Consider the following 17,316-nt stretch of genomic DNA (forward strand, 5'->3'; position numbering starts at 1 on the left):
AATATTTACTTCAGTAAAAAATAAAGAAAGTGGTAAGTTATCTATTACATACACTGGAATATGATACAGACCTCTAATAATACCCTTATTAAAATCTGATGTACAGTGTCGGCAAGATCATAATATCTGAAGCCTAATCAAGTAAAACTACTAATAATACTTATTATCAGCTAAAGGGGTCAGTGACCACAAAAAGGCAAATTCCTTATGTAGTAGCATATGTCATAAAAAATAACAGATTAATGAATAAAATAAATAATAATCATTAAGAGCCAGGACAGCTCTGTCTGTGTCTGTGTTTGTATTCTAGTATTTAAAAAAATTAAATATGTAGTTACTGTAGATATTATAAGACCATCTTTTATGCTTTCTGTAGATCTATAGGAAGCGACTACTGAATGTTCACAGTAATAGTTACATGAATGACAATGAACATTACAAATGTCTGTCTAAATCTGTAAAGTTACAACCATAGATATACACAAACAAATCAAATCAGGCATTTAAAGTAGTAAAACAAAGTAAACATGACATTTAAAGTAGTTCCATTCACAGAACATCTGTAACATGGTATTTCATGTAAGTGAATGCAGAAAATTGATTAATAGCAGAAAATTATTTTGAACAAACAATCATAATAATGAAAACATGCAAATGTAAAAGTGGAACAAAAACACAGATTACTGAGGAGGTATACTTCTCTCTTTCTCTGTCCAAGTTTTTCATTCATTCATTTATTTATTTATTCATTCATTCATTCATTCATTCATTCATTCCTTTTCTGGGGGATGAGAGAATATGAAGGAATTCTGTCTCTTCTCTTTGGTATGCCATTATGTGGTGCCTCTTTTCTCTTCTTATAATCAAAGTCAGATTATTACCATATTTACTCTCTTTCAAATATTTTATTCAAATGATTTCCTTTAAAGTACATTCATGACCAAATGTTTGATCAAATAAAATTTTATTATTTGTATTATTACTGTTGACAGTTTATCAAGCTGTTACTGTTGGGCACTTGAGCCAGGCCCTTAACCCTTGAGCCAGGCCCTTAACTGTTCCAGGTGTGCTGTATTATGGCAGACCCTGCACTCTGACCCCAGTCTAATATGCTGTAATATGCCATGAAAGAATTTCACTGTGCTTTTTCTTTCTTTCTCTATCTTTTCTTTATTAAAATTTACAGATTTGTGTCTGTAAACTATTTATTATTACTATTAATTATTATTATTATTATTATTATTATTATTATTATTATTATTATTATTATTATTATTATTATTATTAGTTTGTTTTATATTTTCCATAATGGAGTGGCTGAGCTTATCTTTAATAGCAATGACAATGTATGTATCTGTTTGTATAGCTCTATGCTGTGTGCTGTAGCTTTATGTTGTTTTATGTAAGACCAGGGTTCTAAAGAAATGTCTCATTTCACTGTGTACTGCATCAACTATATTCGGTTGGAATGACAATAAAAAAGCTTCTTGTCTTTTGACTTTTGTTATGGCATTTTCTAGTCTAGTTTATTCTCAAAATAACAGGGTTTTTTTATTTAGCTTTTTTTATTTAAAGTTAGTTTCAGGCTAAAATCATTACAGCAGGTTTCTAATTTTAATGGGTTATGTTCCTATTCTTTTATTACACAGTACCTTAAAGTTAACAGTAATTTTTTTTTCAACTTTCCCTCAGTGATTTATGAGAGTCTATTTTAAATAAGTTATTATTGTTGATGCATTTATTGATAGACACTTGAAAGAACTTGAATGGCGCTTTGAATAACGGCATTTGCTAAATGCTGTATATGTAAATGTACTGTAATATAGCATATGAATGACCTGTTGTGCTGTGTTTCTGCTTTGTGTGTACACACAGTGCTCAAATTGAGTCAAGTCTTATGGGGGTCCCCAGTTGTTGTGTAATTCATATATTTTTTTACTAAAATTATCTTGGCCACCCCACTAAGTTAATTTTTTACTTGTCATGGGGGGTCTCTAATGCCTTATGGGGGGTCCCTGATACCCCCCCCCGCCCTCCAGCCCCCTCTCAATTAAGGAACTGTATTTACATTCGAACTCAACAAGCCCAAATTAATTCTTAAAGTGATCAGTCCAGGAGCTTTGTTAAAATTCATATTTGAATTTAGTCTTTAGTTTTTTGTGCTTTTTTTTTTTTTTAGTAACACGATTTACAAATGCTATAACCTGCTATACTTCTGGACGAGATTTATACAAAAGAATTTCAGAATCTTCATATTGTTATATAGCAGAAATTGTTAATATTTTACCACAAATATGTTCTCTTTCTGCCATGCTGAGGTTTAAGTAGATGGCTATCATGAGATATGCAGTATTTCATGTAATTTGTGGGTGCATAGATAAATGAGTACTGAGAGTTTCTTAATGCTGCTTTAGCTTTGTCAGTACCACTTACTTATTTTTTTGCAATAATGGTGAGACTTTGTAAAATGGCTGTAATTATGGTTCATGCAATAGTTGGCTTGACTTTCACTTGCGATTAACTAGACTATATATTTGTTTTTTCGTGCATACCAATGAGTAATCAGAAATACTATACATGTTGGCAGCAGATTTTTGTTTGTTCTTTCATTTTTCTTTAGCTACAGTATTAATATTGTTAATTATTAATATTATTATACTTATTTGAAAACAAAAGTATCATAAATGATCGAAATCACAATTATAAAACTGTGTAAAAACTGTGAGAGAGCAAATAGACATGGCTCCATATAAGGGTAGCTCACTAAGACTGAAGAATCTTTGTTGCAATCCACCTTTATAACTATATGGTAGCTATATGTCACTGATTAGTGACAGAACAGTGCTCCCTTGTATAACAACATCTAAATGCTAAGCACCAGTAACTTTTAGAAAATTGGTGCATCAGAGATCACAATTATTGACCTGCAGATGCCACTTCAAAGCCAAGTCATTAAACATTATTATATCATTCTGTCTTATTTTGCACCAATTGTTCAGTGAATTTATACAATAATTATCCATTTTGTGAAAATATAACGAGAAAGTATTATTAAGATGCTTAGACCAGCACAACTTACTGTAAAAATTGTCTCCATCCTTAGGGTGAATCAAAATTTTGCTTCATTGCCAAGAATAAGCAGAGACTCTGTGACACAGTACCTTCAGTACAGACCTGACCAATCAGTGCTTATTCTCCATGCTAGAGTGGCTCAGAAGTCCTATGGAAATGAGAAACGGTAAGAATGTCTTATATAACACAATTAACAATAAAACATAATTCTCCAAATTTTAGTATTTCATTATGTAAAATTCATTATGTGTATTTTTTTTTTTTATTATGGACCTAAAACGCTATGTTATGTGTTTTAGTTAATGTCATCATAGGTATAAGAAATATTTGCATTTAGGTTTAATTATGCACTCTAGATTATATATTACAAGTAATTATTTATACTTGAACTATTTATTTGCTGTATTATTTGACTAAATTATGTGTAATTGTATAGGATTGGGTTTTAGTAAGTAATAAAAAATATAAAGGAAAATAAACAAAAGACAAACATGTATGTCAGGTATTTGTTATTTTATCAGTTAAGGACATGAAAGTGTATAATTTAGGATTTTTAGCAATTTGGAGTCTGTGTATGCAGATTTTTCTGTCCTCCTCCTTGTGTATATCTCTGTGGAACTGGGTTGAATCTTCTTAAAGGTTTGTGATTTAGTCATTTATGTCTTTTAATCATGATTGCTTTATTAAGAGATGTGGATCATAACAGATATCTTTAACTGAGCAACTTTATAGACACAGAATGCTTTTTTACATGAATACATAGCTATGAATTCTTTCACAAGCATCAGGTCTCGACGATTCTAGTGGTCGTGTGTGGGGGTATATGGGTCTGGATGGCTCCCCTGGGACACAAGCAGACAACTTTAAGCTGAGCTTTGAAGAACAAACCGAAAGAAGGGTACATAATACTTCAGACCCAAGCTCAAAGATATAATGACATAGAACTGGCTTTACAATATTAAATATCAAAGGAACTAGTTCAAAACTTTTTATAGCCATTTCACTTACTTTTTACTGTGATGGCATTTCTCTGATATTACCTCTTAGGTACTAATTGGGTGTTGAAAAAAAAAAGCTCTGAAATGCAGCACACATAATTTTGAATGAAATTATTTGCTTTGATTCCTTTCTGTCTTATCATTTTAGGCACAAATTTTGTGTGGGAAATGTATACTGCTTTGCTGATATTTTCTTTTCTTAAATTATATATTTAGATGTTTGCCTGCGCCAAAACACTGTATATCTCAGATACAGATAAGAGGAAACACTTCCGTTTGCTGCTTCGTTTGTTCCACAGTGGAGGGCAGGAGATCGGCTCTTTCCAAAGTGGACTTATTAAAGTAATCTCCAAACCATCACAGAAAAGACAATCCATGAAGAATGCAGATTGTGAGTCAGAGATTGATTGTGCGCTAGAGTTCTTTAAATTGTGTCTGTGACTACTGTAGGTCCAGACAAAATCTACAATGATGTGAAGGTAAAAGAGTTGGAATATAAAAAAGTTTAAAATACAGCAATACTTAGAACAGTTGTAGCGGGATGATAGAAAATGAGTATTTAATTTAACTTTATTATTCAATAAAATAAATACAATCTCAAATATATTGACATGCATTTTTAAATTTTCAATTTAGTTTTTCTTCTCTGACAGTCATAACACCTGATGAAATTAGAGTTTTGAATTATTATAATATAAACTGTATTTATGCATACAGTATGTATATATAATATAAACTATATTTTCCACAAATGTTTCACTGACTTATTCAGATCTCCTAAAAGCAATAATGTCATACTCACACTTAGATATGTTATGCTGTATTTTCCCGATATAAAACATTAAATAACATCAATCAACTTTATAAACGAAAAAAAACATTTTACTATTTTGTATCCGCCACTTTCCATAGAGTATTATGTTCTTGCAGCTTAAATGTGTTTATAACTGTAGTTTTGCCCTGAGACAAACATGGTGAGTGGGTAAGTGAGTGAATGATTGGTGTATAGTCTATATAGTATTTTAATGATATTCTAAATTCAAGTCCTTCGAACGTGTTCCTAAAAAGGTAAGCTGTAGAACCCAAAAAAGTGAAGCATTTGACCTTTGGCCATTTGATCCTAAAACATACGCTTAAGGTCAGTTTTTATTGACATTGGCAGTTTTGTCCTGCATAAAGATCTCAGGAAAACAAAGAAGTGTTTTAAATGTCTCAGTGATGGCAAAGTGACGTTGAATTCCTCACCGTCTGGTGGGTAAAAGATACAATGAGATGAATTTGTGGCCTAAAATAGTTGTTTGACTTTGGCATTGCTGTATCAGACACTGATGTTGGCATGTATCTGTTTGTCAGTATGATTAACTTTGTTTATGTCTATATATGTGTTTTCAGTGTGTATCCCATCTGGTTCAAGAGTGTCACTTTTTAATCGCCTGAGGTCTCAGACAGTCAGTACACGTTACCTTGCAGTGGAGGGTGGAACTTTTGTGGCGAGTGCCAGACAATGGACTGCTTTTACTGTCATTCTTGGTCTGACATTTGTTTTCTGTTTTTTTCTTTCAATATAATTACTTGGGATTTGGAAAGGCACTTTTGGCTTTATTGTATAGATAAATTATAAATGAATACATTTTAGATTATTTTTACCACAGCAGGCACATAATAATTCATTTTATTAAACAAGACAGGATTATTATTATTCTATTAACAAACTTATGTGAGTCAATGCATCTCTAGATGTTTAACAATAGTAAAGATTTTGGACTTCTTTCATGCCTTCCAAAAACTTTGAGCTTATAAACATTAAGTTAAGTACTAAATTATTTTAAATCTTAATTAAACTAAAAAATATGTCTTTGGGTTGTTCTATAGAAGGCCAGTATACAAACAATTTCAGATTTTTTAATGTAGCTCTGATGATTGGTGATGGTATTTTTTAATTTCTTATCCATTATCAGACTTGGGAACATTTCTCAGTTTTGTCATGAAATATCATTGGCTCGAAATCTCTTGATCATACCACCACCATGAGAGAGTGGCACATTATTGGTCAAAAAGGGTGCTTGAAAATGTGTCCCCTTTTTACCTCTATGTTTACCTATATTTATTGCCACTGCAAGATCACTATTTTATTATATATTACTTAGCCTTATCATGAGAGCTATCTTGTCATAGCACACAGAATCTGGTAAGTATTTTGACTTAGGTTAATCCTAGCTATGTAGAACAAAAATATTCTGTACAAGGTATACATCTACATTTACAGCATTAAGCAGATGCCCTTATCCAGGGCAATATGCAAAATTATAAAATAAATCAACAATGGATCACTAGGTTGCAAACTTGCGATACCATCAGCCTACACTCTTTTGGGAGGAATTATAGCACACTTTTTTTTCTTTTTTTTTTTTTTTTTACATTAAACATAAAACAAACATTGTTGAGACATCTAGGGGTATATATATTTTTTTGTTAAAATGAAAATTTTTGTTCTTTGCTTTTAGAACATATATTAGGCCTAAGGACATTGCTAATCTAATCTGCCCAGGGCCTTCAAAGTCTGTACAGCTGGCGTTTTTTATTTTACCATAGTCTCCTTAAAAATGGGCTCTGTTTCTTTAACCAATCAGATTTCAAATTCGCCTCACAGGGTCAGCTAGTTGGCCCAGAATAGCATCAGCATTTTTCCGTCCTCTGATTGGTTGGTCAGAGGGAAACTGTTACAGCCAAGTTCAACTGCAAAATATGTATGTAGCATGCTGCACACATTAATACAGCAGAGTAAGACTTTTTGTATGCCTACAGAGGAATAGAATTTGATTTGGTCTCGGAGATACTTAAAAATCCATTTTCAAGAAAAGCTAGACATCGTGAGGAGAGGTCAGCCAACCCTGAAGCTAGCTAGCTTGTCTCATCCTGGGAAAGAGTTTGTTCTTCACTTCCAGTCCAGTGAATACGAGCGGTACCAGTGGCTTACAGCCTTTGAGTAGCGGTGCAAATTATTAGTATGCATCTCTGATGAGTATGTTGTATTTTAATCCATTTTTTAATGTTTTTGTCATGCTATTAGACAAATATTGATTTTGAGCTGCTCCAGGTGATGTAGGTGCACAGTTGCGTAGGTTTGGAGTTGTCTTAACTTGGTTTCTTCGGTAAAATGGCATTGACTCCCATATGTGAAATACCTCTCTCTCTCTCTCTCTGTAATGCCACGCTTTGTTATATTGCGTTTTTGTATAATATTGATGGTTTCTATTGCGATGTGATAGTGGTGTTATTAAGAGGTGGATTAAGTCGAGTAAGTCCCACTGAACGCCTAGGTACCACATGCCACTGCCGTACACACCTTGTGATGTGTTCTCGAGATCAGTCCTGGACAGTAATGAGCTAAGATATTTAGGTTTCCTTTGCAGCCTTATAATCATAATTTGTTGTGTTCCATAACATTTTATCATGGTTAATCCAAATTGGTGATGGTATGCAATATGTCAATACATAAAGGTAATCAATAAAAAAAATAAAAATAATTTTAATAATAATTTTTTAATAATAAAATTAGATTTCCAGACACATGACAAAGCTGGAATTTGCCCTGTAAAACAACCAAAATATCAAATTTTTAGTTCAATTAAGTTTTAAATATTCTATTAGACTCAACCTCCATAATGTCAAGATGTTATGTAGGGGTTAATAATAAAATCCCATTAAAAATGAAAACTGCTTGTGTTATTTATTTTATGTACAATAAAAAAATACATTTGTGAGCAAGTATGCATGTTTCAAAAACATAAAAAGTGCTGTGCAAAAAATTTAGCAGTGGACCATCACTGATTACACAGCTTTCTTTCTCTCTCTCTCTCTGAAGTGGAGGATCAGCAGACTGACCGCAGTGATTACTCTGTGTGTGAAAGCTATATCTGTTATGGCTGTGTGGTTCAGCTGGTATGCACCATTTCAGGAGTTGCACTGCCACCCATGGTATGCATATAAATTCTGGGGGGGGGGGGGGGGGGGTGTTGTTTGTTTTTTACAGATTTCTGAGTGGCTAAATGTATAATTTGTTATAAAACCTGGATTAAATCTTAGAACTTCCTAAAAACTGAGCACATTAATAGAATAATAATGGCAGCCCACACCATTTGCTAATGTATTTTAAATGTTGGTTTACGTGGGGCCCCAATTGGGCTAGTCTAAACCCAGCCAAAAGTGATTTGTGTGATGAAAGGTCACCTGTAGCACTAAATGAAATGTAGTAGAAAGGAAGAAATAGAATTATTCTTGTCAGAAGGTTAAAATAACAAACTCCTCAAAGGTTGAAACATATAAAGCAGAAAATATTAATTATAGAACTTTGTGGAATTACTTTCTACACAAAATGGACAAAAGATTTAATGTAGAGGTAATCTCCCTTTGCTGTTAAAATAATTTCTACTCACTGGGATGCTTTCCAATAGATTTTAAAATGTGGTTGTGTGGGTTTGCACATTTAGTCACAAGAGCATTGAAGTCAGGACTGTTGTTGGTTGAGGAGGTCTGGGGCACAGTCAACATTCCTGTAGATCTTGAGTGGGGTCAGGGTTCAATGCAGGTCGTTTAAATTTCTGTACTCTATCTTTAGTAAACCATGGCTTTATGGAAGGTGGTTTTGTGTCATCCTGGAACATTTTTGGCCTAGGATCCTAAGTTCTAATGCAGAGAAAACTATACAGCACATTGAGGCTTCTAATTCTGTTTAGGGATAGTCCACATATGGGTGTTGTGGTCAAGGGCTCACAGATAATTGACTATGAAGTGAATTGCACTCCATAAGTGTGAGGTTTTCTTGCTGAATGTTATGGCTGTGACTAAAGTGCAATTTTTTTTCTGTATAAGGTGATACGTAAGGTGAACAAACAGCAAGCATGCCTGGATATAGATGAACCAGTGTCCCAGCTTCATAAATGTGCATTTCAACTCAGAAACAGCAAGCACATGTACCTCTGCCTCTCCAATGAAAAAATCTTACAGTACCAGGTGAATTAACACTCAAAATGCACAAGGGTTAAGGAACATGTAAATAAAATTCTAATTCATATATATATATATATATATATATATATATATATATATATATATATATATATATATATATATATTGTATTCAAATGTTATGAACCATGAAGATCCTGTCAGGGAAATAAAATCTAGTGCAACTTGTAAATATTAAAAATGTGCACACTATTCCAGAATAGCTTCCTTATAAAGACATAAAAGATCAGTGCACTGTTGTGTCTTGCCTATTATAGTGTTTGCTCAGTTTGTAAAATCACAAGCACAGGTGAACTGAAGTAGGATGTTGTCTTCCATTTGAAAGTGCTCATGGAGCAAGCTACTAATATGTATCGGCAAAAAGAGGACCGGGAAATTAACAGTGGTGGACAGTAACAAAGTAAATGTAATTTGTTATTCCTACTTAAATATTTTTTTCGCGTATCTGTGCTTTACTCAAGTATTTCAGTTTGGGGAGACTTTTACTTAAACTTTACTACATTTCAAAGTTAAATATCTTTTGGACTTTTTATTCAACTACATTTCGCAAAACTAGTTGTTCCTTTTTATTCATTAGCGGATAAAAACTTAACTGGTAAATCACGCAGCAAGCCACCAATAAGGGTAGAGCGCACGGCCTGTTTTAAACTAGTTTTGATTTTGGTAGTGACGAATTTCGGCATTGGCAACATGTGCAGCCGCCCAGTGCAGCATCATGGTTGCTTCAATTATTATATCACGTCACGGTCAATGAACCTGGTCAGGATTTGGAGTGTGCACCTACCGCCCACAGAAGTTTACTCACTCACACTCAGAAAGTAGTGGCGGGGGTTGGGTGATGTTACGTCAATTAGAATTGTATGCAGCTCTATCGCTCATCTCGTTATGAGGATAGTATAATATAGTATGTATTGGGGGATAGGATATAATTTATAGGATGTAATATAGCAAGGATAGGAGGTGTTGGATCATTGCATGGTTCGCCTAGGCGTCATTCAAGCTAGAACCACCATTGCCGCTTGGTGGTATCCAATTAGCATGAACATACAGTTCAGTGTCAGTTCAACATCAAGCAGAACATTTTGAGTGTAATAAATGATGGAAGAAACCCTTGACTTTAACTCGCTACAACACCTGTGGCCTTATTTGCGTGAAGTCTTGAAAAGAAGGTTTTGGGCTCATGATAATTTATTAGATATTAACCAGTGTTGCATAATCAACTCAGTGTAAGTGAAAAGACTCTAATGTTACTCTTAGCAACATTAGAGTCTTTTCACTTAAACTGAGTTGATTAAGCAACAGTCTTGTGATAAAAAATATGACATTATAGCTATAATAAATCATAGTACTTGGATACTTAACATTTGAAGACAAATACTTTTGTACTTTTAACTTGTCACTCAAGTGATAGGTTAAAAGGAGCACTATTACTTTAACTGGAGTAATATTTTACTGTCTGTATCTAAAATTTTTCTCAAGTACATGCTTTGTGTACTTTGTCCACCACTGGAAATAAAGGTATTTTATTTGGGTCATGCATTGCTGAATTCAGATAGTATGAAGAAACAGAGGTCTGGAAATCTTGTATCTCACTGTGGCCACTATCATCAGTACTAACAATCTTAACAGAAGTCAGAAAAGCACATGGCAGTCTGCCTTGAAATGTCTTGTTATGGATGGCGGGGTGGCTAGAATTCTTAGTCAATGTAACCTGCATGTGTGGACTGCTTCAGTAATATGTGAACTTATTTCTGAGTTAATGCAAAGGTCCACTGGCCATATAGGGAGACATGGTATCTTGATTACAACTTAGAATAACCTATGTAGCAAATGAAAGGGTGCAAATGACTACAAATTGGAGTGATGATGTAGATTTTATTCTTAGCTGTAAGGCAGGTAACATGTTGCCAATCATAAGTTCCATTTTTATTGCAATAAATATTTCAATTAAATCTTGGTACTGTAAATGTCATAGCCATATTTGCAACAAATGCTATTTGTTATCTATTATCATGATAGAGGGTGACTCCATCTTCCTAACATCGCTGGTATATGGAGAGAAAGAATTTCACTGTGCTGTAAAGTACACATGACACATATAAAGCACATTTCTTTCTTTAAATTGGGCTGCTGCAATTTTAGGAATTGCCACAATAGTTAAGTTTCTAGGTCATTATCAGCTTGGAAGACTGAGGCATGGCTGCAGATTTAGCATTTTTTATTTTCCCACAAAAGAAAGATAATACAACACTTATAGGACTATGCTGAATGACATGTGCAGTATTATACTAAAGTTACTTAAGTTAATTCCAAGTTATACATTTTCCTATATAGAGACACCAGAGTCATACACAGTGTCTTTAAATACTTATTTCCAAGGCCATGAGCACATAGAGGCTAGCATAAACACATAAACATGCTAGCAGGACAGACCCATAGGCCTAACCAAGCAATAAACCAACAGACGGCAGACTTAAACCAACAGACGGCAGATTACAGGTAAATTGCACTAATAAAAGAGAGAGGGAAAAATGACTGCAAGTTTTTCGAGAATGATGTATGATTAGCATAGAATTGCAGGGGAGGCCTATTGAAACTACTGGATGCCAGATTTTTCTATTGTAATCTAAAAAAAGAAAACAGGGAATAAAACAAAAAAGTACATTAACAGAAACAGAAGAGATTTAAAAAAAAGTTTATAACCTGTGCATAACTCTTTGTGGTATAGATATGGTCCACAATATCTGTGAAACAATACAAAAAAAAGGAAAAGTTTCTTATCATCAGTTCATAATATTACACAATGTGTAATGCTATGAACAAGGTGATTTTCAGCACTCTTAGAAGTTAAGGAGGATGAAATAGAACTACTAATGTAAACTGTATCAAAATGCTCTAAAAACATTTAAATAAAATTTATCATAACGTATTCAATTTTTATCTGACATTTCATTCATAATGTGGTGCTAAAGGTTGTCTGTTTCTCTTATATTGCCTAACCTTCAAAATTGTTTCTAATATTTCTAAAATGGGGAGCTTGAAAACATCATAAATATGTTTGCTCAAAAAGCATACATTATTTATCTATTTATAATAATTTGTATTTCTTGTATATATTGTATATTGTCTACAGTTTACTGTAGGTTTTGTAAATAATGCAATGATTCTTCAATTGCCATTTTTTTCAGGCTTCTCCATGTCCAAAGGAGAGTAATCGAGAACTGTTGAATGATGGTTCATGTTGGACCATCACTGGAACAGAGGTTGTTGAGTACACCTTCAGTGAAATCCTAACCAGTAGCCCAACTGTCATCAGCCCCATCCCTGTCATTAATGGACTGGAGGTCAGCAATTATTTATAAACCAATTAAACATTTTATGTTGGTTAAACATAACACTATAAAATTAAACAACTATTCCTAATAAGGCAAATTACTATGACCCTATTTATTCAACAACTAAATGGTATTATATAAATAACTTAGACATTAATATCAAACAAATACATAAATATATTAAAATAACCCCATAATACCAGTTAACTAATTAACTAGTAGAATACTGTATAGTCAAGTTAAAGTTCTTTCAACTTTCCACTTTCATTTGATTCGAATACTGACCAAATAAAATTTCTTTATATTACCTTAAATGAATGCAACATCACCCACTTTCCCCATAAACTGAATCTCCCAGAATTCCATGCCATGACCAAGCCCCTACTTTCCACATGACCAGAGGTGGGAAGTAACGAAGTACAAATACTTTGTTACTGTACTTAAGTAGATTTTTCTGGTATCTATACTTTACTCCACTTTTTTTTTTTTTTTAAGACAAATTTTTACTTTTACTCATTACATTTTTACACAAATATCTGTACTTTTTTCTTCTTACATTTTTAAAACCGGCTCGTTACTTTAGTTTTAATCCATTGATTTGTTTTTTTCCATTGATAAAATTTTTCTTTTCACTGCGCGCCAATTTCAGCCGAACAACCAATTTCCCGTCTTTTTCAATCCGCTGGTGTATAAAGTCCTGAATCTCACTCACCACTAGTTTACAAAGCTAAGAATCAGCAGGCAGAAGGCAGTAAGAAGTTTGGGGTTAACGTGGATGAGACAGAGGGAGTCAGTGATGTAAACATGACTGAGAACAGACACATTCATGATCATCATCTTTTCTCTGCTTGTGTTCTATATGTGGATGTTTAGCCTGGATACATTCATTAGGTAACAACATTTTTAATTATTTGGCTGTCAAAATTAAAATTATTTTAAATGGCACTAAACTGTATTAACGCGCTCAATTCAGCGCACATTTCTGTTTTTACCATTTTTTATAAAAAAATATAAATAAATAAATAAATATACACTTATTCACGACGTCCCTTCTTAACTTAGATATAAAATAAATAAATAAACTTCACTGAAAAATATTTTAAATCAGTAAACTTTTGTTTTATTTCTGCGCCAAGTCTCAAATCAAACACCAAATCCGCCATGTTTTACACAATTAACCCTCTAGGTGGCGTTTTGTGGGTTTTTCCCTCATAATGTCAACACGAACATAAATTACTGTCCTTATTGATCATAGAGATAAAAACAACACTTTCACCGGTATCACCGTATTAACTGTCCGTGTGGAAACATAGCAAAGGCTCTTAATGATGTCCACACATCTCTGCACTGTTATAGCCTTTATATTTAATCACTGTACATATGCTTACATATATATCACATGCTGTAAATATGCTACATATTTATCTGCACTATTTGCACGATTGCTACTTTTTGCACTTCTGGTAGATGCCAAACTGCATTTCGTTGCTGTGTACTATGCAATGACAATAAAGTTCAATCTATCTATCTATCTATCTATCTATCTATCTATCTATCTATCTATCTATCTATCTATCTATCTATCTATCTATCTATCTATCTATCTATCTATCTATCTATCTATCTATCCAGCTAGCTAGCTAGCTACCTAATATTAATATGATGTGAGGTCCAGTTAACAGCTAAAACAGGTAGAAGTAATAACTACTTTTTACTTAAGTACATGTCAGAGCCAAGACTTCTTTACTTTCACTTAAGTAAAAAGGTATAATCAGTACTTTAACTTTTACCCGAGTATTTTAAAACATGAGTATCTGTACTTCTACTTAAGTAATGGATGTGTGTACTTTTGCCACCTCTGCACATGACATTAAAGGGAGTTTTTCCTTGCCACAGTCACCATGGCTTGCTCATCAGGGATAAATGCACACTGTTCACCTTAACTGTTGATTTCTGTAAAGTTGCTTTGAGACAATGTCTGTTGTGAAAAGTGCTATAGAAATAAACTTTTGTTGCTTTTGCTTTTTGTTCTCTGATATTTGTTCTCTCCTTTGTTGCATTTAACCAATTCTATGTTGTAGTTGAATGGAGGAGGCCATGTGGCCATGTTAGAGCTCCATGGAGAAAACTTCAGCCCTTACATAAAGGTCTGGTTTGGAAACATGGAGGCTGAAACTATGTTCAGGTAAAGACATTATCTACTGTTTGTCTAATGTCTTTCTCTTGCCAATATGAACATGTAGAATTTATCATATGAAGCTGTCCTTATTTGGGAAAAAAAATGTTAACAAGCAACAATTCAAGACAAGTAGTCTTTTGGTTAAACAATAAACAGTATTGCCATTCGTGTATAACACTTTATCGAAGAAAAGTAATATACTGTGGGTAAATAAGGACTGCGTTTTTTTATTATACAAGGGAATTTGCATATTTGCCTCAGAACAAGCTATAATATAGATGTGCCTTAGATAAGTTTCAGAGTTAGTTCATGCATTTTTAAGTTGTTCATATGGAGCCATCTTTGCATGATCAAAAAGGGAGAGCCAGGGAGGCTGCACATACATTAGGGAGCTCTGGGATAAAAGTCAACTAGCCACTCTGCAGTCAACTGAGAGTGAGAGTTATTTATTACCTCCACCTTTTGATCGAAGTAGGTGTGGTGGCTCATAATAGACTAATACTAATAGAGTAAACAGTTTACTCAAGTACTGCGTGAGACCATTCAGTAAGACCATTCAGTCTATGAAAAAATTTATAATATTGTTTTATAGTCAGTGCAAGTTTTTACTGTGAGCCAATGCGTGGTGAATAAAATAGGGGTGAAGTCGTCATAGGATGTGATCAGTCAAGGCCTGAGGCAGTAGAGAGACATAATCTTAACATATTCTGATTTATCAAGAAGATTATGCTTGTTGGTGTCAATTTTCTTTTTTTTTTTTTAGGTGTTTGTTAACTGCTAGCATATATATTAGATACATACCCAGTGCTAAGGTTTATTTATGTTTAAAAGATGTTTTACAGCTTAATAAGTGATTAATTAATGTTGATAAGGGACCAACTAAAAATTAATACCCTGGGATTTTTCTGAATAATTTTCATCCGTGCAAATTATTATACTTAATGACAATTGTGAGGCAATGACTACAGTAAATTTTGATGTATGTTGTACTATTTACATATATAAATCAATAATATTTGGTGAATGTCACTGTAATTATTTCATTTTTACCATAATAACATAAATGTAATCTTATATTAATATTTTTTTTTTTTACATTAATATTATTTTATACCTTTATTCTTTTAACTCTTTCTGTTTTCTGTTGTTAGAAGTCCGAGGTCTTTGGTGTGTGTTGTGCCTGACATTTCAGTGTTTGGTGGAGAGTGGCGGTGGTTCAGGCAGCCCATCACAGTACCTTTGTCTCTGATACGATTGGATGGGATGATCTACAGAAGCTCATTCACATTCACATATACACCTGAGCACAGCTCTGCTTCTCAGCCATGTGCAACTGCTGAGAGGGCTGCCAACTCAGACACACTCATTGACACTATACACCAGGAGTTCACAAGAACCAATTTTCACTTGTTTATGCAGAGCTGACAGAGACTAAATGTAAAATACAAAAACCTAGAACTAATTTTACAAACTCATGTAACGTGTTTTCGTTTTGTCCATGTTTTACAATAAGCTGGGCATATGTGGGAACCTAAAAAAAAAAAGGAAAAAAAAAATAACATAAATAACAAAGCATTCTCAAGACCAATTAATCTGCAAAAGACTGCAACTTTAGCAAATGGAAATACCTTAAGTTAAATTTTGCTTTAATTATTTTTTGAGAAGATTACTTTATATTAAATGTTACTTTTACAGTTTAGGTATTCACAAACATTCATGCAACTGACTGTAGAAATTGAAAAAAATCACAAAACAGCCTGGAATCATTATAGGTGCAGTGCTGGAGCAAGATTTCAGAATGACACAAGTAGAATATGGGTTATTTGTGGGATTAAGGCTAACACAAAAAGTTCCGTTAATAAGCTAGTTGTTGTGAACAAGAGTACTTATCATGTAATGGAGATGTAATGTTTGATCATGGGAATTGTAATTGTTTTTTTCTTCTCCAAAATTATTGACACTATTAATGAATATGTGCGTAGAAAGCAATGTAAAAAAAACTTATTTACTACTCTTTAAAGAGAAACTACCCTTTTCATAAAGTAGCCAGAAATCTATGTTGATAAATTTTTAAACCATACGAAAACAACTGTGATATTTTTATTTGTGCAGCTAATTTATTGTGCAAAAGTTACAGTGCATCCAGGAAGTATTCAGACCCGCTTCATGTTTTTTTTTTTTTTTTTATGTTACGAATTTTTTTTTTATTATTAATCATCACTCAGTACCCCACAGAGCTGGCAGAAGGACACACATCATTCACTCAAGTAGAAGTACAGATAATCATGTTTTAAAAGTCAAATTTGAAGTAATGACTACACTTTTACTTTTACTTACATTAATATATTAATACAAAACAATTAAATTTTTTTTACCTAATTAATATATCCAGGATGAGCAAAGACTATATAAAACACAAGCAGAGAAAAAAAGATGATGATCAGGTGATCAGGAATGTCTCTGTACTAAGTCATGTTTACATCGCTGATTCCCTCTGTCTTATCCACATTAGCCCCATACTTCTTGTTGGCTTCTGTTGCCTTGCTCATTATTAGCTTTATCTGTGATGCATTATAGCTAGTAAATGATACACCAGTGGTATGTCAAAAAGCCATGACAAGAAATAGGTTGATGGGCTTTAAAATGGCACACAATGAAAACAAAACATATCGATCATCTCATTCACTGTTACTGGGATTGGATC

The 17,316-nt window shown here is 33.3% G+C and overlaps 2 protein-coding genes across 6 annotated transcripts in view; one reads left to right on the forward strand and one right to left on the reverse strand.

Moving 5' to 3' along the window:
- matn4 (matrilin 4) overlaps positions 1–3,146 on the reverse strand; it is a 24,005-nt gene extending 20,859 nt beyond the window's left edge. Inside the window, exon 1 of the mRNA XM_083532616.1 lies at positions 3,080–3,146. The gene's annotated coding sequence lies outside the window, so the exon portion shown is untranslated. The remainder of the gene's footprint in view (positions 1–3,079) is intronic.
- The window catches only part of rbpjl (recombination signal binding protein for immunoglobulin kappa J region-like), a 19,520-nt gene extending 2,539 nt beyond the window's left edge, over positions 1–16,981 (forward strand). For 4 of the 5 annotated variants that reach the window (XM_083533355.1, XM_083533352.1, XM_083533356.1 and 1 more), the window contains 10 exons: positions 3,104–3,238; positions 3,653–3,711; positions 3,855–3,970; positions 4,287–4,461; positions 5,463–5,600; positions 7,936–8,048; positions 8,943–9,083; positions 12,287–12,442; positions 14,515–14,618; positions 15,764–16,981. In XM_083533355.1, the coding sequence (XP_083389481.1) occupies positions 3,104–3,238; positions 3,653–3,711; positions 3,855–3,970; positions 4,287–4,461; positions 5,463–5,600; positions 7,936–8,048; positions 8,943–9,083; positions 12,287–12,442; positions 14,515–14,618; positions 15,764–16,037 (1,411 nt within the window). In that variant the 3' untranslated portion in view covers positions 16,038–16,981. The remainder of the gene's footprint in view (positions 1–3,103; positions 3,239–3,652; positions 3,712–3,854; positions 3,971–4,286; positions 4,462–5,462; positions 5,601–7,935; positions 8,049–8,942; positions 9,084–12,286; positions 12,443–14,514; positions 14,619–15,763) is intronic. The other variant, XM_083533353.1, reaches the window with a different exon arrangement.
- Positions 16,982–17,316: the final 335 nt, after the last annotated feature.

Source organism: Silurus aristotelis (assembly GCF_946808225.1).
Source record: "Silurus aristotelis genome assembly, chromosome: 2".
In the NCBI taxonomy this organism is placed as follows: Eukaryota; Metazoa; Chordata; class Actinopteri; order Siluriformes; family Siluridae; genus Silurus; species Silurus aristotelis.